The following is a 25,249-nucleotide window of genomic DNA, read 5'->3' as shown; positions in this document are numbered from 1 at the left end:
TGTCGCTTCAAGGGAGTATGTTACGTTGCACACAAACACTTTCTAAAATTAAAGAACTAATATTTGAGATACATTTGTAATCCAGGCTTACGAAAAACATTTCTGAAAGTGAAGCTGAGTGTCTCGCATTTCCAAAGCATGCTGGCTAAGGTTGGAAGGAACACTGAGATTCGGAGTGCACATACTGCTACAGCAAACACATCAGCGGCTGAAGGTGCTTTGTGTGCAGCCACATGGAATCTCAGCATGCTGCCCAGCCCACCACACTTCTCTTCTGCTCTTTTTGGGTTTTCCATTTCCAAAATCAGGATGGTTGCTCTCCACATGGCCTCTCTTTTCTACCAGTTGGTAAAGAAAGGACTAAGAGAATCATAGAATCATGTTGGTTGGAAAAGACCTTTAAGATCATCCACTGTTAAGCCAGCACTGCCAGGTCCCCACTAAACCATGTCCCTCAGCACCACATCTCCACGGCTTGGGAACCCCTCCAGGGATGGGGACTCCACCACTGCCTGGGCAGCCTGGCACAGCCCTGGACAACCCTCAAGGGGAAGAAATTGTTCCTCAGCTCCAACCTATACCTCCCCTGGTGCAACTTCAGGCCATTTCCTCTTGAGAGACAATATATCCATTTCTTCCACATACATCTGCTTTTCCCCACAGAGAGCCAAATAATGAGCATACTTTCAACAGAGTAGCTGTGGCAAAGAAAGTGGTTCCAAATAGATATATTGTACCATTTTAAGCCACATCAGTTCCCCAGTCTCATCTGACACCCGGCTATAAACATTCCATCACTAGATGTGTTCAAGACCAGGTTGGATAGGGTTTTGAGTAATCTGGTCTAGTGAGAGGGGCTGGAACTGGATCATCTTTAAGGTGTCTTCCAACCCAAATCATTCCATGATTCTATGGTTCCTAACAGAATAGGCTCTGGCTTGGAGGTGGACCACTCTAAACAGCACAAACACTGTATTTCAAGTTTGTGCTCATTAAACTGTTAGGTATTCTCCTGGTTCCAAACATGAAGAAACCAGTGGGAATAGCCATTGACTACATTGGGATCTTCACTTTCATTGCATTCAACTTCTACAGTCCTCTCTCCACATACCAAAAGGTTTTGGAGATCAGGCCAGGGAGCATCACAGCAGTTCACTAACATCTATCTAAAGGTTTCTTTTGATGGTATCTGCACAAAGCCACCCACTAATACCGCTTGTGGAGGCCTTCTCAAAGCACTCTTACAATCAGCATCCAAATCCTCCTTATCTCAAGTCTGCCTGATTAGCGCTATTAGCATGTCAAAGGGAATTCCTGTTTGGCAGTTCAGCTCAGGGACTGATTTTCCTATCACATATTCTACTCCAGAAGCTTGTAGAACATCCATTTCTAGCAACAGCCTGATCTGGTGAGCGTATATTGGGGGTATGTTGCTGCAGACACCTGGACAAGTTGCTGCCATCACTTGAGCTAATGCAGCTTCTTACCAGAACATCCCACCCTCCTTGAATTCTGTTCATGTCAAAAAGATTAGTGTGCACAAGAGTGACCCAGTTTCTCCCCCAGCCACACCAGTGGCTACAGAGAAAGGTGCAATCTACCTACCAGCCTTAGTCTCAGAGCAAAGCAACTGCTCCATGACTCTGGTTGTGCATCTTCAAAGTGATTTCCCCACGTTTCAAGAAAACTGGTGGAATACTTCAAATGAGCTTCAATGGTTACACCCTACTGCTTCACCTGCAGTTTGTTTGGAAAGCCAGTGGCACTGAATTGACCACGCCAAGGAACAAGGCTTGTGTCCAAGCATGCCCTGTCAGGGACTGCTAGCATTTCAACTCAGAGTTCTGTGCAGGAAAGAACAGAGCACTCTAGGCTCAGCTTGTAACTGAAGCATTTATGCTTTCTGCTCAGTAGCAATTCCAGAAAGCTGTATTTATAACTGCTCACAAAGCATGAACTGACATTTTACTGAAATTCAGCCCACAGACTAGATCCAACAGGCATGCGTCATCACTAGCATGTCAAGAATGGCAGCTGGCAACTTTTTATCCAGTACAGGTACCACAGAACCCTCTAACATGTGAAAGCAAATACAAAGCATTACACAAGGTCTAATCAGTGTCTTTTTCTGATGTCATTTAGAACTACTTCACCCTGTTGCACCCCTAAAATTTACCTGTTTTCTGCTGTCATTACCAGCTCCATGAACACAAATGGTTGAGAGGAAACACAACCCTGAAATGAGCTGACACATCAGCAAAGGGGATCCACCAGCTCCCTGCTTCACAGTTCAGCCATCACTGAAGTTTACAGTACAGAGCTCACTTACCTAGTTCATCTTTTAAGAATACCAATACATCTGTGTTTAGCTGGAACTGGTAAATCTTGCTATGAAATTTTGAAGTTATCAGTCTGAGACCATGGTGATGGTAAGCTAACAACTAAATTTGTAAGAAACACATCAGAAGGAAGCATTTAGTTCTGCAATAGGAACCCAGCAAGGCCATTCTCCTACCCACTTGATGCTAGAGACTATTTCCTGAAACACAAGAGAAGGCTGCCTTTGGTAGAAGAAAAAAAATGAAAAAAAAAATCAATTAATTTGAGGCTAGCCGCACCTCAGTGCTGTCTGGATTTACCAGCACATGGGGAGCAGGCTGGCATCTCCACACTGCCTGGGGAAGGCTGTCCAGCCTGCACAGGCTGAAAAACAGCATTTTTTCATGGGAAGATACAGATTTTTTAAGTCGGGTTTTAAAATGGTTGTTACTAAAGATTTTTTTTTTTCTGGATGAGATGACACCATCTGGAGTGCATTACACTGGCTGCTTTATAAAAATAAGAGCTGGAGCCATCTGAGCGATTATGTTCACGATGGCAGCACAGACTGCAATATAACACAAACCAGATGCTAACATCTTTTAGAAAAAAAAGTATTTTATTAAGTTAGTACCATCTTTGATGGATTCAAGCTGTATAATGAAGTAAAATTATTGCACAGTGAAACCTGTTGATATCCTAAATCCTATACCAAACATCATAAGCATTGAGCAGTATTGTAAATAACATGGCTATAAAATTATCAGAGTTGAATTTCTACAGTGCTCTGCTCTCTTTTCTACACTGAACAGGCCATCAAAGGGATTGAGTCAGACAGTTTTCCAGAGTCCTTATCACTGGAGCCGTGTTCATGCATTAGAAATCCAAGCAACTGTTGAAATGTCAAGGCAGCCAAGAAATCTTTCATTTGTTCTGTAAATTTTAACTTTGTTCTCACAAGAAAAAAAGATTTAATACCTCCTCTACAGTATTAAAGTTGTACTAAAAACATCTTTCCCCTGAAATAGGAGATGCTTTTTTCTTTTTTTCCCCTTCAAAGGAAAGGAAGTTTAAAGAAGTGGTAACTAACTATTCACCCCGAGTTCCGCCACTATTTTTAAAACAATGGAATACATCAAAAGTAGTTATCTGCCAGCAAGACAGTATGTGAACAGAAGGCACTTACCCAACAAAAACATCAACCAGCTACAAGGGCACCCAACACCCTGAACCACTTGCCCTGGCTTTGACTTTCCTTCAGTAAATCAGTCAGAGGGGCATGGAAATTTAGAGAGTTTTTTTTTTATATGCAAGCTTTGTGCTTTTTTAAAAAAAAAAAAAAAAGAGGATGTTCTCTCTAAGTCAATCAATTGATCAGGTCAGAGTTATTGATAGAAAGGCTACATGGTCAGCCAGACTCCAGGCCAAGGGCTCCTCCTTCACACATTCCAGTAGCTCAGCACCAACCTGGGCACAGAAGCCAGTTTAGCTCCATGGCCTCATTGTTATACTGTGAACATGAGCGTCAAACCTAAAGGTAGCCAAGTTAGAAACTGGATAAAATTCAAGCAAGTTTTGGCAGGAGCCAGTGAGGGTGTATCCGCGCCTTCAGTGCCACCAACCCAACACAGGAAGCGTTGTAAGAGAACCTGGATTTGTGGAAGAAAGAGCAAAGAAATCTTCTGGTACTAATCAGATTCCTAAAAAGGGAATTTCTCCATAAACAGCAACGCAGATTTGCAGACTCTAAGGAGCCCAGGAGGAGTTACTCACGAAGCGGGAGGAGTTGTCGTTTTTCACTGTCTTTGCATTCCCAAAGGATTCCAGAATGGGATTCGCCTGAAGAAGCTGCCGCTCCAGCTCCCCCTGAAAACCACACAGAGAGAAAACCAGACAGACATGAGTGTGGGGCACAGGCCACGACGGGTCCCATGTTCTGCTGCTTCCCAGCAGCCACTCTGCCCAGTCTGGGGAAGAGACACCACCTTCAGAAGGGGTCATCGCCTCCCTTCTCACTTCTAAATCCGTTGAGTCTCCTCCATCCAGTGAAGAACACGTTTGGGGGTTTGGGCTGGTGGTTTTTTTTTTTTTTGGTTTGGTTTGGTTTTTAAAACACACACACACACACACACATGGAGCAGTGACCAAACAGGATTTAATGGATGTTGAAAATCATTGAATATGGAAAAGCAAATTCACATTTAGGACTAATGAAATTAGGCACAGACTTTGAGTCCTTAAGCAGAAAAACTAAATTTAACTATTTCAAGATTTCAGTGCAAGGTTCCTCTTAAACTTCCTGCTTAGTTATTTGCCAGTACGGTTACTTTGAAACACCTCTCTTCAAACAGCTTTCAAATCAGTGAAATACTGACTTTCAATCAGCCAGACATTGGTATCATTGCAACATCTCTGACCTGAAGGCACCTGAGAGCCGTGCCAGAACAGCATCATGGGAACAGAGCAACACCAAACACAAAGAGTATTTTCAAATTGCTCAATTCAGCCAACATTGCTCCGTATGTTTAATGCAATTTTTGAAACGTTTCTTTAAGTTCAAGCCAATGGATGTAGAAATCAAAGTACTTATCTTAAGGAAATTGCACAACCACTTTTACAATCGCTGTCCATGAGAAGTCTGGTAGCCAAAAAAAGTCTGTGCTGCTTCCATGAGCCCAGGAGGCACATATGTACAGAGGAAAATATGAGATTGCCTTCCTGCTCTGAAGGATGGGTTAAAAAACAAAAAAGAAAGTGAAGCTGTCTGGAATGTAGTCTCAAAACTGAAGTTTGTGTTCATAAACCTGCTTTTTCCAATTATTTATATTATACATGAATAGAAGCCCCAGACTGAGCATCAAAGAATGGGAAGGTTAAATCTCTTAAGGCTTCCACATGGGGTCAGTTTTTTTCACAGGGGTTTTTAAAATTCAGTAGTTAATACCTAAAGAGGCTTTTAGTTGTATATTGAAATGTATTTCAAATTCTCCTAGAAACTAACGGCTGTTCATTCTTTAATGTGACCTCAAATTATCTGCTCAAAACTTGTTTACTTCCAAACATATTCCCTCTGGGACTATACAGTCTCTGAATTCTGAAGTCACTTAAGAAGAAATAAATACCTTGAGTCTTAGCCCAGAGCACACTAAACACTGCTCAGGCCACAGGGCCCATGACACCATATGTGAGGTCTGTCAATACCACAGTTCTCAGGACCACATTTTAAGAAGTCCACAATTGGAGAGGAACTAGATCACTCTTAGATACATAGAATTGTTTTGTGGTTGGAAAAGACCTTTAAGATCAAGTCCCAACCATTCCCCCATCACTGCCAGGTCCCCACTGACCCATGTCCCTCAGCACCACATCTCCACGGCTTGGAAACCCCTCCAGGGATGGGGACTCCACCACTGCCCTGGGCAGCCTGGCACAGCCCTGGACAACCCTCAATGGGAAGAAATTGTTCCTCAGCTCCAACCTATACCTCCCCTGGTGCAACTTGAGGCTATTGCCTCTTGTCCTGTTGCTTGTTCCTTGGGAGAAGAGACTACCCCCCCTTGGCTCCAACCTCCTGCCAGAGAGCTGTGGAGAGCCAGAAGGTCTCCCCTCAGCCTCCTTTGCTCCAGGCTCAGCACCCCCAGGTCCCTCAGCTGGCTCCTCACCACACTTGGGCTCTAGACCCCTCATCACTAAGGGTTACAAGCATTGTAAGCATGCCTGTGCTTCATATTCTAGAAATTTCCTGTGCATATGCATCAGACAGGGAGAAAGCACTTGCTTACACCACCCTTCCCCTTCCCCTCTCCCACCCATGTCAGCTCCTGCCAACACCATGTACAAAACTGGGAAGCTTGCTTACCCTGCTGTACACAGCCTGAAAACCCCACATCACATATATTAAATGCAACAAGCATGTCCCAGCTTACATTCCAAGTTCTAGCTATTTTGGAAAAGGAAGCACACCGACTTCAATTCATGCCTCCTCCGCAGACCACCTGAAGGCATCTCTCCACACTTCAGCCATGCTCTACAGTGCTTCCATCTTCCACAACCTTACTGTGGTTTTGTGTAGGGGAACTTCTGCAATGCATGTAAAACTGTTTTATTCAAATTCTCTGACTGAATGCACAAAGTTCTTAGTAGCTCCTTTTTATGACCACCTCATCCAGTTGGGACCTCCAATGTGAGTGTAGACTGGGAGGTGACCAAGTGTCCCCAGCCTAGCCAGCCTGTGTGGTTTGCACTCACAAGGTGGCTTGTTGTAGCCATCACTAGGAAAACCAAACCTCCCACACTACATTCAACAGCCTGTGATTCAGTAGTTTTCATTTTCAGACGGGCTGTATTACAGCTGAAAACCCCAATCCTCTGTTTTGGAAGCGTTCAGCGTTTCGGGAAGGGTGTAGATGTGACCTGGAGGCCTCTCTCCTGCACAGGCACCTAAACAGCACTTGGAAAAAGCAGTCTGGTGGAAGAGGTGAAGTCATGCAAGTTCATGCAGGGCAACATTCGAGTAAGGACGGGGGGTTGTCTCAGTTTCAGAAAAACCAGCTTCCCAGTGACTCGGTTCGGCGGGACGCCTTGGGGAGCAGGGAGCACTACATGCTACTCACATACAACAGGGATCCACTCTGGAGTTCAAAGTGACATTGAAACAGAAATGTTAATGGTTATGGTTTACACAGTTTCAACACTTCTGGACTAGCCTGTTTCCACTGATACTTTCAAATTGTTTGCCAACAAACAGTTTATTTCAACCCCGGCATGCTAACTCGAAGCAAAAGGGGGGTTTAACTCAACACTGCTCCAACTGGTTTTGGAACAGAGAAATATTTTAGTAAAAATATTAGAATTAGACCTTAGAATTGACTGAGGTTTGCAAGGAGGGATGATTAAGTGAAACACTAAGAATTTCTGTAACTTCTGAAAATGAGACTGAGGTACGGCTGGGTGGAGGTTGAACACATTACCCCATGCTAGCATAGGCATCGCAGCTGCCCATGCCACAGCTTTTTGCTACCAAGACACCAGACCTAACCTGCAGCTTCTGGTGCTATTTTCCTTTCCACTGCAGTAGAAGCCACACTACAGTCAGGTTTTGGAGAAGAGCAAGGGGAAGCTGGACTCACTCCCAGCAGCTTCTTCGGTCACTGAGCTCACTCGAGGGAGCTGCTGCAAAGCTTTTCTTTATTTCAAAGCCCGTGCCCAGAGCAGAGGCATCGCTTACCAGCTCGGGTTAGAGAGGGGAGCATCTATCCTGTGTAACACGTGGCAGCAAAGGTTCATCACTTCCCAGCCTCACCCTCAGCTTCCACCTACCTCTCCTCTTTATGCTCCTCCACTGGGAGCTCCATAGCTACAACTCCTACTCTCATCCAAGAACAGAGCAACCACTGCTGCCCATGAGGAGAGAAGGACTCGGGGAGCAGAACATGAGAGAGAGTTATCTGCACAGGGGCTCCTGCCAACCAAGGAGTAAGAGCAGCTGAAGCTCAAGTGATGAAACATTAATTTCAGCAGCAACACTGAACAGACATCACAGCTCACAGCACTTATCCTAGAAAGGCAGGGGAAACACTTGATTTCAGAAGATGATTGGTTATGCTACATCTTTTATACTTGAGATCAAAGTCTTTATCAGGTTAACTGAGAAGCTATAAAAATATTCAGTCAGAACAGGATGTTAATCAAAAGAATTTAGTGGCTTCCATTAATCCATCTTTTTTAGTACTTTGTTTAATATTAAAGAGTTCTGCGCTCTCTCAGCAGCACGTGGGAGAGGTCAGCAGAGAGGGTGAACCTTGTGCTCCAGGACACACCTCCACTGAAGTGGTGAGAGGTGCTTTGCAATGCTGAGAGATTGCAACCTCTCCACTAGTCCACTCTCCCAAAGGCAGTTACATATTTACAAAGTTTATTATCACCTCTATCCCTCTGCAAGATTTCCCATGTTATAAATACAAGCTGACAGAAGAATAAATATCATTTCTCCTACATAACTTTAAAAGCATAAAGAAAAACACTTGCCTGATGTTTCACGGGTTTGGGTGATTCGGGCTGTTCATTGCAAACAAACAAACGCACAGGTTAGCAAGGAAACACTCCGACATCGAGTCAGCAGTGTCAGCAACTACACACTCACTTCACAGAAACTATTCAAATTCATTTTAGGTACCATTTAAATTCATTTTAGACAAGATGTTACCCGCACGTGCAAAATACCAAAACCTGTGTTTATGCAAAGGGCTAATTCCAAATAGCACATGACAGACCTTGAGCAGGGAGGAAAAAGGGCAATATTTGAATTAGTTGTGTATCACTTTCCAGCTTGGCCAGACAGCCACAAAAAATAAACCCACAACACCAAGAAGCTTTTGCTACAGCCTTAGGCACTGCAAGGTGATTTTGTACAGGTAGGATGATCATTATTCAAAAATCAAAAAGTTATGGAAGAATCAAGGGGACAATACTTGGAGCCAGGGATTTTGGTTTTGCACTGTAATTCAACTATTTAATAAATGAAAACCTCCTCTCAGGCTGCCCCAGCCCAACTCTCTCCTGCTGGGCTCCCAGCAGAGGGGTTCCCCCCTCGGGGCATTGCTGGGGCTCCTCTGGCCCCGCTCCAGCAGGTCCCTGTCTCTGCTGTGCTGAGGACTCCAGAGCTGCCCCAGCACTGCAGGGGGGTCTCCCCAGAGTGGGGCAGAGGGGCAGGATCCCCTCCCTGCCCTGCTGCCCACACTGCTGGGGGTGCAGCCCAGGATGCAGTTAGCTTTCTGGGCTGTTACTTGCACATTGTTGGCTAATATTGACCAGTGTTGGCTATTGTTGACCAATAATCTTGAGTTTCATGTCAGAAAGCCATAGGAGAAAATATTGTGGTGAAACACCCACTCCAAGAACTTTCTACCCCAAGCCAGATGTGCACTTCCTCCATTTAGATCTATGCCTTTAACAATTAGCACCAGTTAGTGTAGAATAAATGGATTTTAATAGAGGTCTGTAAAGCAGCTGGAAAAGATTGGGCTTTTTCAGCTCAGTGCTGACAACTTTGCAAAGCTGCATCATACCTGCTGGGAAAATAGCTCAGGCACCTAAAGGAAGGTTCAGTATTTCAGTATGGAGCTACCGCTTCTTCTGCAACCACTAGAGGAGGATCCTTGGAGGCATTTCATCTGCTTATCTTCAAGCAAGATGAACTGCTCTCTTGGGGTCTTCATTTCTGTCCTCACTAGAAACAGAGCTGAGCATAATCTGACACATTTAACTTCTCTCTGCTTAAATTAGGGCAGTTAAAGCCCATCTGGGAAACCCTCACTAAGGGGAGCTTCAGCCTGAGTGAGCCTACCCAAGGTCCTGTACTTCAAAACCAATTATGTTTCTAGTGAAAGTAATAAAACAAATTAAACAATTTAGCATTTCAGCTACAAAGGCAAACGCAGCCACTGAAAGCAATCATTAACCCAGCAGTACCACGAATTCTTTCTGCATCTTCAACTGTCCCTGCCCGTGAAAGCTGATTTTAGTGCAAATAGAGGGGTTTGGGGTGAGGAAACTGGAAGTGAACAACAGTCTAATTCTGCTTGTCTGAAGCAGACACACAGTACCAGGATGACTGGAACCGGAGACAGCAGTGGTGCATGGATGATGTTATAGAACTTAACTACTTCACACACTACCATGACTGAAACATCTCCTGGTTTCACCCGTTTCACCACAAACACAGGGTCAGGTATGTCCCCAGTCTAAGCAGCACAGCCAAGAGCATCCCCAGCCTTGTGCAGCCTGCAGAACACAAGTTCACAGCAGTCCCAGGCAGGGGGTGACAGCCAGCACTCTTCCTTCTTTTGGAAACCCGTGTATGTTTTTTGTTTTTTTCTTCATTATTTCTACATTTTACACTGACTTCCCTTCCCATCCAAAATAGCAAAGTTTGGAAACTAAAGCAGAATCCAAGAGTCACAATTAAGACTCACTTCTTAACATTATTAAAGCATCTAATACATGCTTTAACAAGACTATTTCATTTTTCTTTTCCCCCATTCCTACCTCACTCAGTCCACTGGGGAGAGATGAACCTCAAAGCTAAGAAGGTAGAGGTCTCCTTTTCCTCCCTATCTTCACTTAACCTGTCTAAACACCTCTCTAGACACACTAGCCTCCTCCTCATGCTCACCAATCACCTGGCCTTGTTCCCTTCCTCTTACTTTATTCTAAGTATCTTTTTTCCCCCCACCTCCTGATTCTACAGGAGAAGAATAATTGAGAGGGAAGTTGAGAGGGGCTCCTCTCCACAGTTGAGGAGCATGGGCCAGCTGCCCAGACCAGCAGATATCAGTGTGGGTCACCTTTGGTCCGAGATGCCAAGCTAAAGCACAGTGGTTGTCTTTATAAAGCTGGGACACGGTTAACAACCAAATAAAGCACAATATGCTTTGTGCAGGCAAAATATTCAGCTCTACCGGCAAAGCTCTTAACACCACCACCTCAACTCCTCAAATTCTTTAGAGCTCCATTTTCTTGAATGTGAAACTAAAGCTTTCAGTTACTTACAGCTGACATCTCCCATCTTCTCTCCCTTGCTACACAGCAACTAGGTCTGTACCTGTGTCACTTCTGACTCTCAGCTGAGCACAGACAAGGCTTCAGGCTCCCTTTCTCCAACCTTCAGGTCTTAGAAGAACTTAAGCTTACAACTCACCACCAAGTACTTCTCCCTCCCCTCTGTTACTCAGCTTTAGCAAGCCCAGCCTCTACTCTAGCTTAAGGGATTACCTTAGTGTCATCTTGCTCTGTCAAATCCCACAGTCGCTACAGCTTCTCTTCTACATTCTTACCACCACCACCTACCCACACGTCCTAGGAGCAGAGCCCAAGACAACACCTTTAACATTCCTTGGGACTGAACAGGAAACCAGTCAGTGAGGCACAGATTCAAACACTCAGAAGTTAGGAAGTGCTGGTGTGGAGGTTGTTCAGTGCTGTAATTCCACCCTCTGTGGTTCCATGGGTCACTGACTCCATTTCCCCCAGGGCCCCTGTCTGGAGATGGCACACCAAGGGCTGTGCAGGACTCCTCTGCAGGCACATGGTCCCTGGCTATCAGGAAAGAGTCCTGTTTGGAAGGAAAAGCCTCACAGAGAAGCAGCTAAGTGGCAAATGTGATGAGGCTGTACAAGGGATGGGCAGAGCTCCTGTGTGATGCTCCTCACATAAGCTGAACATTTCCCCACCAGCAGGGCTGGAGGATGTCCTTGGTGAGCTCTGGCCATGGCCTCAGCCCCAAGCTGGGGGCTACATCTGCTTGTAATACTTTTACAGCACTGTCAGGCGAAACAAAGCTAACCCCAGACTTCAGAACAGTGTTGGGAAGACAATTATTTATTCATCAGCATATAGATTGCTTCATTTAAAAAAAATGCATACAGCGTTCACAACCGCCTCAGCAATATGCAAGTCACTGACCATTATTTGTACCAGGATGGGTGAAATCAATCCATGACTACCAGCCTATTTAACAAGTCTATTTAGCATCTTCTCAGGGCAGAGGACAATGCACAGGTTGTACAGATGGGTCCTATGGTTGCCCATCAACCCTCAACAGCTTCCTACTCAATGTGTGAACAGGAACAAGCCAGGTCTGCATCTATAACCTCAGTTCTGACACTTCCTAACTTCTGAGTGATAGGTGTGTAGGTTAGACAGCCTTTGTTTGCAATATATAAGTAAAAATCAATTGTTACAGAACAAGGAAGACTCATTTGTGTCTTCAGAACAGTTTTGGTTACACAAGCACTCCACATTTTCATAAACACACACTTAATTCAGTGCTTACTACAGTTCTGCATGGAATGAAGCAAACTATCAAAGACTTTTCCTCATGACACTACCCCAGTCCTTCTACGGTGTTTAAACTAGGTTTTACAAAGAATAAAAACTTTCCAGTCTTCTTTACAACAGTCATTGATGGTTCATGAAGCAGCTGATTACAACGACCACCTCTGACCCTCTTTTGAGATAACACCACCAACCCATCTGATCACATCTGTAAGTAGAGAATTAAGCTGGAGTTCAACCAGTGATCTAAATGGCATTAGCCAACACAGCATTAAAGGGCAACTCATTCTTCCTTTCACTGGCATTTTCCAACCCAGCCTTTCCCCCTTTCTTTTCTGTGCCTTCACTTCATACCAGCTATGCAGCCACAAAAACAATAGAGGAAATTTGTTTTGTTTAAAGCCAGATGGACTTTCGGAGAGCACTAGTTGGATCAGGCATCAGTCTCCAAGTCCACTGAGTGGCCACAGGGATTGTTACAATGAAAAAGCTCAAAAAGGGGTGGTACTTTTAGCAGAGGTACTGGCACAAGGTGCTCATGGAAATGCAGCACAAGAAAGGCCAAATAGAAATGGAGTAGTTTTTAAACAATCAGAAAAATAGGGCTTTAAGTGGTTAAGCACCAGAAAAAAGTTTTGCAGACAGGCTGCTTCATCCCGCAAGATTTTCACAACTCAGCTTTACAAGCTCTTGGGCAATGCAAGACTTCTAACTTTGAAGGAAGGCACATTTTAAAAGGAGGCTGGACAAGAAGCTTCCAGAATTCTCTTCCAATCTGAGGTGTTCCAAGTTGTCAATAGTATATTTAGAAGTACTTGGTACAAACCCTGCACAGTTCCCCTCTCTGCATAATTCCCTTCTCTCCAAAAAAGCCGTAGGCAATTTCACTCCTGCAAAAACTGGGGGGGAATGGGGGGACACAAAATGCTGTCTTTGTTCAAGGCTGCAGAGTAGTAAAGCCAAAAAAACTCATCAATCAAAAGCTAGACAGAAAGCCAGTTGTGATGGATGACGTCCTCCCCAGTGCTGCCCAGAGCCACGTGTGCTCCCCACACAGAACAAGGCTGTGACCACAGGCCTGATGCTGCTGACACCCCAGTCACAGGAAACTTCGCCTGAGGCTGCAGCTGACACACACACAACCTGCAGCACGCTGACTGCGCAACACTTCCAGGGACTCGTTGGGATCTTTCGTGTGATAAACCAGCAACAGTTTCAAACCAGCAAAAGTATCAACACATGTGGTCATGTTATTTGCTGTTGATCAAAGGTTCAAATTTCCTCAAGCACTGAACTAGATTTCTCCAGATCCACCCGCAGAGCAATGTTCCTTCTGTCCCACTTCAAAACCTTGACTTTCTGACCAATCAGTGAATAAAGAAAGTAATCTCTGGTTTTTCAGGAGTTTGAGTCTTGATGCATTCAAGAATGTCTTTGTGTTAAGCACTATAAATTACAGAAGTTGCTGCTGCTAAGCCCAATGACATGGTTCGAAGGCTCCCAACCATCAGATACTTGTGGGACTGGTGGAGAAGAGTGGGAGCACAGCAGCATTGATCAGAGCAACGAACTCGATGGCTGCAAAGGGAACTAATACTCCACTGCAGAGATCCAAGTGCTCATAGCTACAGATTCAAACCCATTCCTGTTATTTAAAACAAAGAATTGCCAACAGTTCAGGGCAGATATTGAAGCCTGGCAGTAAATCTGAAGGAAGCTCTATGTAAATCATAGTGACAAGTGCCACAGCCCCCAAGATTCTCTGACATAAGTGTATTCTCTCCTGTTTGTAATGTAATAAAATCTGAGCTTTTTATTATCTGCTAACTTCAAAATACAGCAAGTCTACAGCAGTTTAAGCTTGGCGATTTTTCCCATCTATAAGTTAATTTTTAAAAGGACAGAAAGAAGAAAGAACACAGTACTGAAAATGTGTTTGGAGAGAACTACGTTCACTCAGGTTTGCCCCAGTTAATTAAATTTTTGGAATAGTGGGATTTACTTCATCTGAAAGCTTTGATAGTGTTTCTAGTTACAATACTTGCACAAAGTCTTTCATTGCACCACAGGAGTCACACAGCTAACATCAACTGTGAATTTTGATGTAACTGCTCATTTCAGCCCCTACTAAAGAGAAAATAACGGCTGAGACAAAATTACATGGATTATATTACAGCTTATATTTAATTAAAAAAGTTGTGGGTTTTTAATGCAAAGATGCTAATTTTCAAAAAGAGCAATAAACAAATGAGAAAATATCCCAACTTACAGGAATATTATGGTCCTTTCTTCCTTTATGGGAGGAAGCAACATGCGCAAGGTACTGAATAACCTTCTTAGTGTTTTCAGTCTTCCCGGCACCAGATTCACCTCTGCAAAACATTTCAGACATTTTCCTCAAAATTCATTTTCACCAACTTATCAATCCTTTGTTTATAGCAACCTCATTTCTTTCCATTTATGGCTTCGACTACGCAACAGGCCTTCACTAACCACCCAAACCCAAAGGCACTGCTGCTGCAGGGAACTACAAGGTATTTGTTTAAAATACTTTCTTCATCCTAAAGATCTCCCCAGCATTAAGATGTTGATACAATGTGTAACATTTGTTTGATTAAAGGCTTTTGGCTATATGTCCAAATTCCTTTGTTACCTTAAGTAACTAGAAACATACTCGTCTTCTGCCTTTATCCTGAGTCCAGAGACAATTTTTCAGAGTGGATACAAACATTTAAAAAATCATTATGTATACATATATACAAACACACACTTTTATATTTAGTATCACTTTAACATATTTTATATACCAGCAGCAGGTTCTGAGAATGACCAAGTTGATGGAAACATTCAGTACCTTTAAAAGCTAGTTCCAAAGTACAGCAAAGCACATTTTGAACAAACAGATTCTTTGCACTGCTCATCAGAGACTCTTAGGAAGTATAAAAATGGATTTATGGCCACAGGGCTACATGAATTCTTTAAGAAATGAATTTATTAGTGCAGAGTGGTACAGTACATAGATCAATAAAGATAGCAAACATTCATTGCATTTTTAAGACATAGGCAGATTTAAAGCAGATCGTGTTCAGACAGAATTTATTGCAAGTGTTAGAGATGAGATAGTCCAGGCAGGAAATGTGACCGAGTTCCCGTCTCTGCAGTCACAAATGATGCTACTCCAGCTCTTTTTTGTTGTTTTTCAATTTAGGTTTGGTCTTCAGATAAATCCACACATCAAAGGGTCTATCTTAGCCACAATTCAACAGCAGTAAAGTACCAGAGGTAGATCTCATTGTAAGGCAGACAGCAAGTGCCATGACTGCCACAACAACTCCAAGGCGTGTGAAGCTAAAAAGGATTTGATAGAGGAATTTGCTTGGAGAGAGTGAAAGTGCTTCTGTCACTCAGAAATTAAAGTTTGGAATCCAACTGCTTTGGTAAGCATGACAGGTACACATTTTGGGTACCTGCCTGCTTCTCAGGAAGATATTTCTGAGGGCAATGTTAATTTATGGGGGGAATTTAAGCGCCTTCTTTTGCCATCTTCACAAACACCTTCCTCCACTATACTGCATAGCCCAGTTTTGTAGCTACTCTGAGTTTACTTTGGCATCTCATACCTTCAGACCTGCACTTCTTGAGCAGATAAGCAGCTTAGAAGCATCTCTATCCTCACATTACACTTAACAGCTGCAAAAATGGACAATGTAGCACCTGGAATTTTAACTTTGCGTATACAGAAAGGAAATTACCCCAGATTTTCAAAGAGAATGAACTCTAAAACAATCTAATTTCCTCTCGCCTTCCAATACTCTTAAATCATGGAAACCCCACAGAACAAGTGCCATAGCAGTGGTGATCTGTGGCTAGGAGATGACATTGTGTGCACTTCATCTGTGAGCAATAAGTAATGGGGGATGAAGAAGCTCCCTCCCAGCAGCTCAAGCTCACTCCCCTACAAGAGCTGGGCACCAGCTTTGTGAGGAACAGCTCATGTTTGACCTCACTGAACAGTACCAACCCCTCGGTTTTGTGGGAGAACACCTAACTGAAAAAAACTGAACAAAAGGATTTTGCAGACCAACTGTGGGATATTTATCAGTCTCAGGCACCAAATGTGATCTGCAATAACAGGGGTTAGCCAAGGCAATTTTACTGATGGCATCTGCTTCTTGGAAGCAACTGCATTAACCTGTCTAAAACTATTTTTCTTCTAAATTATCCTCCCAGTAAAACAAACATAACTGGAAAGTAATACAGAGCACCAAAGACTACAAATCACTGTGCCCAGCTACTCAAAACTTTCAGGAGACCTCCCTGGAAACTTGTTGACCACACTTTGCTCATTGCACAGGAGAACTTGGAAGGTACTACTTGAAAAGCTGGTACGAAGAAGATTACTCTGGGAATTGTCTAATAGATAACTGGGTTTCCTTTTGGCCTAGATACCATCCATACGCAACATAGAAACTGGGTGTACTTTGGGACCACTATGAGTGGAACAACACACTTTAACTCTTAAAGAAAAATCCCGTTTCTACCCAGCCCTGAGTCACCACATCCAAGGCAAATGTGCAGATTGATAAGCGGGGGAAAAAGACCTCAGATGACAATTCTTGCTTCTCAGGTCTTTATTTCTAGATTCCCTTTTACTGCAGTGTTCACATTAACATAATTCCTGAGCATAAGCAATAATAAAAGCAGTCTTGCCTGTTTCTAGGTGTGTATTGAAACATGCTTAATGCTAAAACTCTTCCAGCAGGTAAGAGAAGTAAAAAAAAAGTATAGAAAAAAAAAAAAAGACATTCACATTTTAAAATTATAGAATTCATTCTTATTGTCATCAGAGCTTGGGAATGCATTATTAGCTCTACCTTTAAAACTAGATCAATAGTCTTTCCTGGCAAATTACAGAAACAAAGTTTATTACATTTTAAAGGAGGAAAATCTACTCTGACACAGCCAAGGAGGAGAAAATAGTACAATAAATACAGTCCAGATGTCAGCTTTCTAAAAGGGCAGCAGACAGTGTTAGAAGAGTTCACTAATCTACAGGCTTTTCTGGTGCACACACCAGTCAAGCTTCACACAGCATGGCAAGGTCAAACCCCTGCAATACATTCCTTCTGCTAAAAAGCCTTTAAATCTAATAATGGCTTTTTTTTTTTTTTTAGAGAAAGTCTTCATGCAAGTTCTCATTCAAAAGCAACACTAATGGATGTTATCATCCTTGTTCTCCTCTCCCTGGAGCTTACAAGTATGCCAAGTATTTCCTGCAGGATACAGCACTAGATAGCTCTGCTGCCATATACTAGAAAAGAATTAGAAGATTTAGGATAAAGTCCTTTTCATTTATAGAAATAATGACATCTGTGGACTTTAGCTCTTTCCCAGGAGTGCAGGCACACAGATTATAAAAATAAATTAAAATCTTCTACCTCTAGCAACCTGCCCAAAAAAGGTAAAACTTTTAGTAACACCACGTACAATATTTATGGGATGGAGACGGCACAATGAAGGTAAAGATTAACTTTTTCAAAACCTTGTTTTAATACAACTCAATTAATATGTTACCATAAATTAAACAACTAAAACCCTTGGCTGAGATCCTGGCCTTGCTTCAGTCAATGGCAGCTTTGCAAATGACTTCAGCAGGGTCATAATTTCAGCTCCTTTATTTCAGTCTCAATTCCACTACTAGTAGAAACAAACCCTTCTAAAACCAAACGGAAAGGCTCTGTCAACTCCAGCCACGGGCTGTGTCACACCATGCATCCAGTAAGCCAGCTAGCCCCAGCAGAGCCTCCACTTGGAGGTATAAGGTTCTTCTGTTCATTAACTGAAGGATCTCTCCCTTCCAAACTATTGTTATAGAGACAGGTCACACAAAGTCTGAGAGTTGCTGGTAAATTTATGCAGTATCTGGAGTGAAAGCACCTTCCCCTAGAGCAGCCAAGCCGCTGCTTTGAAGCGGCTTCAAGCACATTGAACGTAGGAAAAGTTTAGCTAGCACGAGCACTTGAAAGTTTTTACACAGGTTTAAATTCATTGCGTGTGAAGCTCTAGTGTCATTTTCAATAAAAGTTCTCTTCAGGCAAGTTTATCTCAGCTACAATTTGGTTAGCAAGAATTAACCACTGACTTCTCAACCAGTCGCTCATTTATTCCCCTTGAGCAACTCGAGCCCAGTTCTGCACAGAAGTAAAAGACATCTCCTTTGCAGAGCAGATTGGCACCTAGAAAACAGGCAGAACAAACACAACGGGAGATGACTCGTAGATCATAAATGGAATGGAAGCTGGTCTTCTGCCTTCCAGGAGAGCTTCCAGGAGCTTCCAGGAACTCTTCCCACAAAGCCTACTGATAATGGGAGTTATTCCATGGACAGATCAAACATCTGTCTGGGAAAGCCCTATTCTAAAGGAAAACAGTAGTGGAACAGTTGCTTTTCCTACTGTCAAGCAGCTTTGAAGCATCTACACATCACCTTGTGACAGAGCACGGCAGGAGAAGGCAACAGCAGCACCTCTTCCTGAGCCAGCAAATGAGTTTTGGGATTTTAGGGAAGTCACTTTAATTTAGTGCTCCCTGACGTCCCACTGCAAGAACTGGCACCCTTGCTAACACCGATTTCAGTAGCAGATCAGGGGCCATGCAGGACAGTTTTGTGCCTCAAGTCATGTAGGACAGAAGGACACAAAACCACACGTACAAAGAAAGCTTTGAAATTCAAAGACTTTTATTCATCTTACTACTTCAGCACAAAGTCTGCTGTACACTAGCACTATTTGTGAAGAGAAGCACCTGGAAGATATTCAGATGGTCAGATACACTCAAGTATCATCTATCCCACCACAGATCATCTCTGTGAGTGAAATTACTGAAAAAAAAGCCAACAATGTCAGTATTCTCCATGCTGGGGACCCAGATCACTCAAACCACTCCTCTGTCACAGGAGTTTCAGTCTATTTCTATTATTCCTGATCAGCAAACAAGCTCTGGGATGGGATGAGAAGTTCATCTGGAAACAAAAGGTCTTTCAGCAAAGAAGGGGCATCACCACCTTGAGCCCTGGGCAAGTGGCTGATTACACCAGGCACAGGTCTCACAGGTCCTGGGGCCAGCAATGCCTCCTTTTGTACAAAGCAGCCACTTAAGGCACCAAAACATGGAAGTACTACTTAAATTGTTTGTAGGAGAAAGTAACTGCGTAAGTAAGAGCCCCATCAATGGTCTTTTGTCCTTCTCACAAGGCAGCTACAAAGAACACAAGAGACACTTATTCTCAGACACAACTGAGCTGGTCTTCTGCCAGTTACAAATTAACAGATATTTACAGTCAAGACCTGTAATTAGAAGGATGTCTTAATCGCCTGGCTAATTTTCTGATGCAGAGCTGTAACTGCTAGTTTGGACTAGCACAGAAGAGGCACTAATTGGCTTTGCTGTTTACAAGGCTGCTTTATAGCTCCTTCTTTTCTCTCTAGATGCTTCGCATCATCTCGACACCAGTTGTCTAGGGAATGTTACAAGCTGGACTCCAGCCAGAGGTTATATACAAAAATGTTCGGTATTTGCTGCTGTTGTTCTTTACTAAGCAGCCTCTATTCCCTCCACACCCCACCACTCCTACTGAAGCCAATTCAGACTGGAGATCTTCGCACTAAATGACTGTTTATCAAGCCCAGTCTCAATCTGGAGAATACCATAAGCTTGTGGGAAGAGTCTCCAGTTCAGAACATACTAGCTTAAAAAAAAAAAAAAAATAAAAATGCTCAGTACAGCCCATTTTCCTATCAGACAGTCCCAAAGCCACTTCGCAGCTAAGGACAAAGCCAGGAAAGGTTTGAGTCTTTCTCAGATTATAACACAACAGGAATTTCTTCATCAGTGTGATCATCAGCCCCTGCCAGCCTGGCTGCCCATTTCTCATTGACAGACAGCAGTCATCAAAGAGAAACCACAGAACTCAGCACTGCTCTCCTGCAGTTTCAGGACACTGGGTTAACACAGGCCAATGAGGTACCTGTAAGCCAGGAGGAACAGGAGGTTCCTGGAACTAGACCAATTTTCCTTTCTTTCCAGCAAACTAAGAGTTTACAGACAGATGATCCGAAATGACTTCTCTTTGCTCCAACCAAAGGGGAGCAAGTAGATGGCAGCTAGTTAGGTTGAGATTCCCAAGGAAGTGCTGGTTTTGGGGGCTGCTGGTTCGCTTTTCTTGGAAAGGTGGTTGAATTACATTACAAAGCAACAGAGAGCTCCAGCCACCTTACTAACAATTTGTTAGTGGTTAGCATCCCAAGATTAAATCCTCAGACTTCAAAGCTAAAGAGAAATTATCATCATTAGTGTTTGCTCAGCTCCTCTCATCTCATCATGAACCAGGCAGCCATCTGGCTTTCACCAATGTTGGAGAAATTGTTCAATGGAGTCAGGAACTGCAGGTGTACGTGTCTGTGCACATAGTCGGGTTTTTCAGTCACTGAAAGGCCAAAGGGCACATAACGAACTACATCACTACTACCTGAAGAAATCAGAGTTACACCATGGAGCAGAGAGAGTCCTGGACATGGGAAAGTGACCTTTGATTCACCAAGAGGAAAAAGTAATTTCATCAAAAAGTTTCTCCTACCAGCTCTGGTTAGTTACAAGAAGAGATGTGGTGGGGAAGTGGGGGGCACAGTGAAGCAAGTAAAAAAGACCACAAGAAAGGAAGTCAGTGCATACAGATCCATAACATCATGCCACTAACTCAGAATAAAGCCCTGTAAGACCAGTCTCCACAGCCATGTGACTGTCTATATTTAGTTCCCTAAAAGACGGAGAATGAAAAGAGGGCAGAAGGTTACAAAAATAGAGAGGAAGAAGACACTATTTTACTTTCAGAGACAACTCTTATTTCTACAGCAAAAGAAGGATGTCACTTATGTCATCAAATCTGGATGGGAGAACCGAATGACAGCCACATCAGCTGAGTACACTCTCCTGAAGAACCAGCTTCCAGGCTAGGTGAAGGACAAGACGTTCTGCTGAGATAAACATCCAGAGAATGCACCAGCATTTTTTTTCCCCCTCCTCTTGGCATTAAGTTTGACTTTGAGAAAATACTACTGATTTTAAGATCACCAGCTTACACAAAACTCCTCATGGAACATCAGCAGGTGACGAAGTTGATACAGGAAACCTCCAAGAAATCAATCCCACTACCTTCAAAATGAGACATGATGAGAGTGCTTGGAGAGCCAGCCATCAAGGCTGGCCCACTCCACGTGGTACATTTAGATGAATGACCATATCTGCAGTATTTCAAAAGGATATTCTTCAGCACAGCTTGCCTGGGGGAGGGGGAATATCAAGGTAATCCTCAGCAAACTGTACTCCTCAGGAAAATCCACCTGCATGGGCCTTCTCCCAGCAGGTACACTGCCTGCATACTGTCCTGTCAGGCAAACAAGGACTAGTCTCCACCACATGCTGAACCAACCCGGAGGTTCATTAGGCCCCGAGGCAAAGAGTGAACAAACCTCCAAATGTCTACAGAAAATCCAAGATAAGACATTCTTTGAGGCAACTATAAAAGTGGTTTAACTAGGTTATAAAATACACAAAATAACACCCTGGCAGTTTCGTGACATGTCTGGACACAGGCAGCTATTTACTAGTAGAGTGGCTGCAGGAAGGTAACTGCAGGGTTTCAGGGGAAATAGCTTGGTCCCTCCTAAAGATCTGGACAGGTGAAGACAAGTCTGGGCTCGAGGCTGCTTCAGGAAGTTGCAGATTTTTGGGCCAAGGGTAAAAAAAACAAACCATACATACCAGATAGAAATCAAATTCAGTTGCCTATTTAGTCCACAAGGATCAAAAGCTTAAAGTGATCTTGTAGATGAGGTAGCAAAGTTGAAGACACGAGTGTTTAAAGGTTTTTCAAGTTAAGTATGAATGTACTGGACATTCACTGAAAGGAAGGCACATGGAAAAAGTGCACAGATGGTCTTTGAAGAGGAAGAACTGAAACAAAACCCAAAGGCTTGAAATACACCAAGCTTACACCTTAGAATGCCCTTAAGAGCAGCATCTCTGGCTAGCAAGAACAAAATGGGACTGGATCCAGAGACCTGGCAAGGTGTTGTTCAAACCTGCACTTGATAGCTGACCTGGCCCCCTACTCCAGAGGCCATGGAAGGTAAAACTCCAGGAAACTTGAATCAACTAGAGGTAGGGAGAGACAGATGAATATGCTAACCAGACAGACCTTCATCAAACAATGGGAGAGACTTACCTCCAGGATGTACATAAAAGCAATTATGGTCAAGGCAGTTGGAGACAGAAGGATGACAGGCACACCACAACTGTCCACTCAGCTAAGTGCACTAGTCAAGTGATGTTTGCTTTCTCACTAGCTAGCCCAAACCACTCCTAGTGGAGAAGAGCAAAAGGTATTCTGAGGACTTTCAGCTCTCCTAAAGATCAGAGTCAATCAGGTGATCCAGGTGCTGAGACAAGTTTGGGATGAGATGTCTCAAGCGTTTCATGGACTGCCAAAGGAGTTTCTGAAACTACCTCCGGTGTGGTTAAGACACGCTCCTGCCACCTTATTTATATCCCTGCCTTACTCTGAGACCTGTAAAACCCGTGGCATGGAAGGGAAAAACACACCATGGAATCAGCAATCCAGTGGAAGTCCTGGACTCTAGCCCACTCTTGATCAAAATATGAGACCTCCTTTTAGGCTGCTCCACAAGGGAGTTTGCCATGGCCTTGTCCCATTCATGAAGAGGATTTAACACCCTGGTCAGATGCCAAGTACCAAAGTTTATAAGACAAACCTGACAGAAGAACACAGCTCTGCCATGAAGCCCATAGGGGAAACCATGTCAGGGGCAGTACCACAGCAGGCTGCTGGCTTTCTACACTATTTGTTCAGAAGCTATATGCAGGGAAACACAAATGGCTTTGAGTCCACTTCTGAGTTGGACACAGAGCTGAAAAGCACCCCAAGACTAAACCTGTTTTAAGAGGAAAGTGTTTATTAACCTGAACCTTATAAGCCTGGTAACCACTGCTGTCCTGTTTTATAGTCAGCATCTAAATGGTGCTGATGGTTAGAGAACATCAGCAAGGTCTCCTTGCTATGGTGAAACTTGGGGGTTAGACTTCAAGATGACAGAAAAACCTTGGATCACATTAAAGTGTCTTTACATTCTCAAAAGGCAAGGCCTAGACTGGATGTTTCTTTGGCCCTATACATTCAGTTTGTAAACAGGATGTTTCACCATTCATCATTCTGAGGCCACAGATCTGCCCATATTACTGAGGAAATCTGTATAGCCTTGTAAACCACGTTCAGTGACACTCATCTCGTTAACCTTGCTTTACTTCATGCTGCTGTCTAAGTACTTCAGTAAGAAACAAAAGATAAAGCGGCGAGACAGCCAGCACAGCCTGGAGTTTGTTGCTCATATTCTGCTTTATTAAGACTCTGTCAGACTTCTCTTAAGTGTAGTCTTTACACTCGTACAACCAAGATACTCAAAATTGTCCAGTATCATCGTACTAATAGTTTCAATACTTCATTTTGTGGTATTATTCAAGGACACTGTTGAAAACCTCCAGAGATGTACTATTCACTAGTTCCCAGAACAGCTTCTGAAATTGTACATGGAGTAGTATATTTGTTACCAGACATTTCTCACGTCCAAGAGAAAAGATGTCCTCAAGGCCATTCTGAGGGTCTTAATGTTAGGACTGCACTTGGGCTATTCCCCAACAGCTCCAGACTTCACTAATGGATACAGTCACCTTTTTCTTAGGTCTGACTGTAGGACATGTGTCCATTCCCCACCCTCACCACCCCAAAGCAAGTTTCTCTGTAAGAGGAGGTACAGAAAGCAGCTAAGCCTAGACAAGATGTGGAAACTAGCACAGGATCCAGGGATTTTGTGCTGAAGTGTGCTGTGCCAGATATGAAACAGCATTCCATTGGCCTTCAGAACAGAAGGATCAAAAGCTTATGGTAACCTTAAAGGTGAGACAATAACAAAATTGAAGGCGAGAGCGCTCAGAGGGTTTCCAATTTGCAAATGAGGAGATCAGACACTCACAAAATCCTGCAGTGCTGCCATTCCAACCTCTGCGGCCTCGTCTGACCACAAGGTTCATGCATAGGCACAAAACATGAAGCTACTTCAAAAAAATTCACCTGGGGCAAGCACACACTGTGGAAGCATCCACAAACACAGAAGAACAAAGCAATTCTTTTCACTCGGGGATCTCAGCCCTGCTTTGAGGGCTGTTTTGTACATTGCACATGAAGTAGTCATCACATGAAAACAGAAGTCTTGCTACGGGAAGGAACCACAGACACAGTCAAGCCTGTGTTAACTGGATCAACTTTTATCTCAGCTGCAGAACTGTCTTTGCCTCTGGATCCTCAGGCCCCGTGAATCCCGTATTCATAGTACCCACAGTTCAAAAAAGCGTGGCTGGAAAGGATCTACCTCACTCTTATGACAGCCTGATAGTTAGGGCACTTTCAGAGGAAGCAGGAGATGGAAGATTTGAATCCCTTCATGTCAAGAAGGAAACTGAAGCCAGGTCTCTTTCCAGCAATTAATCTAAGCACTGAGCTATCTCAAGGAGCAGGCACCCTCGCACAGCACGGCTCCAGCATGGCTGGCATGCTCTGGCACAGCCTGGCCTGTGGATCACGTCATCAAGCTGCTGGCTCTCCTCTCTCCCCCTCAGATAGCTCCAGGGGTGAAGTTATACCCCCAACTGCAAACTGTAAGCAGGTTCAGAATGGAGCCATGGCGGGGTTTCACACCACAGGTGAACCATCTTAACCCCAGGCTACTGTCAACAAGGACAGTGGGCCCAGCTCTGGAGTCCTCAGCACAGCAGAGCCAGGGACCTGCTGGAGCGGGGCCAGAGGAGCCCCAGCAATGCCCCGAGGGGGGAACCCCTCTGCTGGGAGCCCAGCAGGAGAGAGTTGGGCTGGGGCAGCCGGAGAGGAGAAGGCTCCATCTGGGGAGACCTTCTGGGGGCCTGCCGGGGATTAAAGGGGCCTGTCAGAAAGCTGGGGACAGACTTTTTA

At 43.8% G+C, this 25,249-nt stretch overlaps 1 protein-coding gene across 4 annotated transcripts in view; it reads right to left on the bottom strand.

The window, feature by feature from the left end:
- Positions 1-25,249, bottom strand: part of MYH10 (myosin, heavy chain 10, non-muscle) — a 101,233-nt gene that overhangs the window by 37,625 nt on the left and 38,359 nt on the right. For 2 of the 4 annotated variants that reach the window (XM_008943085.1, XM_008943086.1), the window contains exons 4-6: positions 14,423-14,525; positions 8,347-8,376; positions 4,093-4,185 (exon numbers count right to left, since the gene is read on the bottom strand). In XM_008943085.1, the coding sequence (XP_008941333.1) occupies positions 4,093-4,185; positions 8,347-8,376; positions 14,423-14,525 (226 nt within the window). Of the gene's footprint in view, positions 1-4,092; positions 4,186-8,346; positions 8,377-14,398; positions 14,526-25,249 lie in introns of all 4 variants that reach the window. The other 2 variants (XM_008943087.1, XM_008943088.1) reach the window with 2 other exon arrangements.

The sequence above is a fragment of the Merops nubicus genome, unplaced genomic scaffold, assembly GCF_000691845.1.
Source record: "Merops nubicus isolate BGI_N331 unplaced genomic scaffold, ASM69184v1 scaffold16826, whole genome shotgun sequence".
NCBI classification, from domain to species: Eukaryota; Metazoa; Chordata; class Aves; order Coraciiformes; family Meropidae; genus Merops; species Merops nubicus.
The sequence above is the reverse complement of the archived record's forward strand: the minus strand, read 5'-3'. Positions and strand labels throughout refer to the sequence as shown.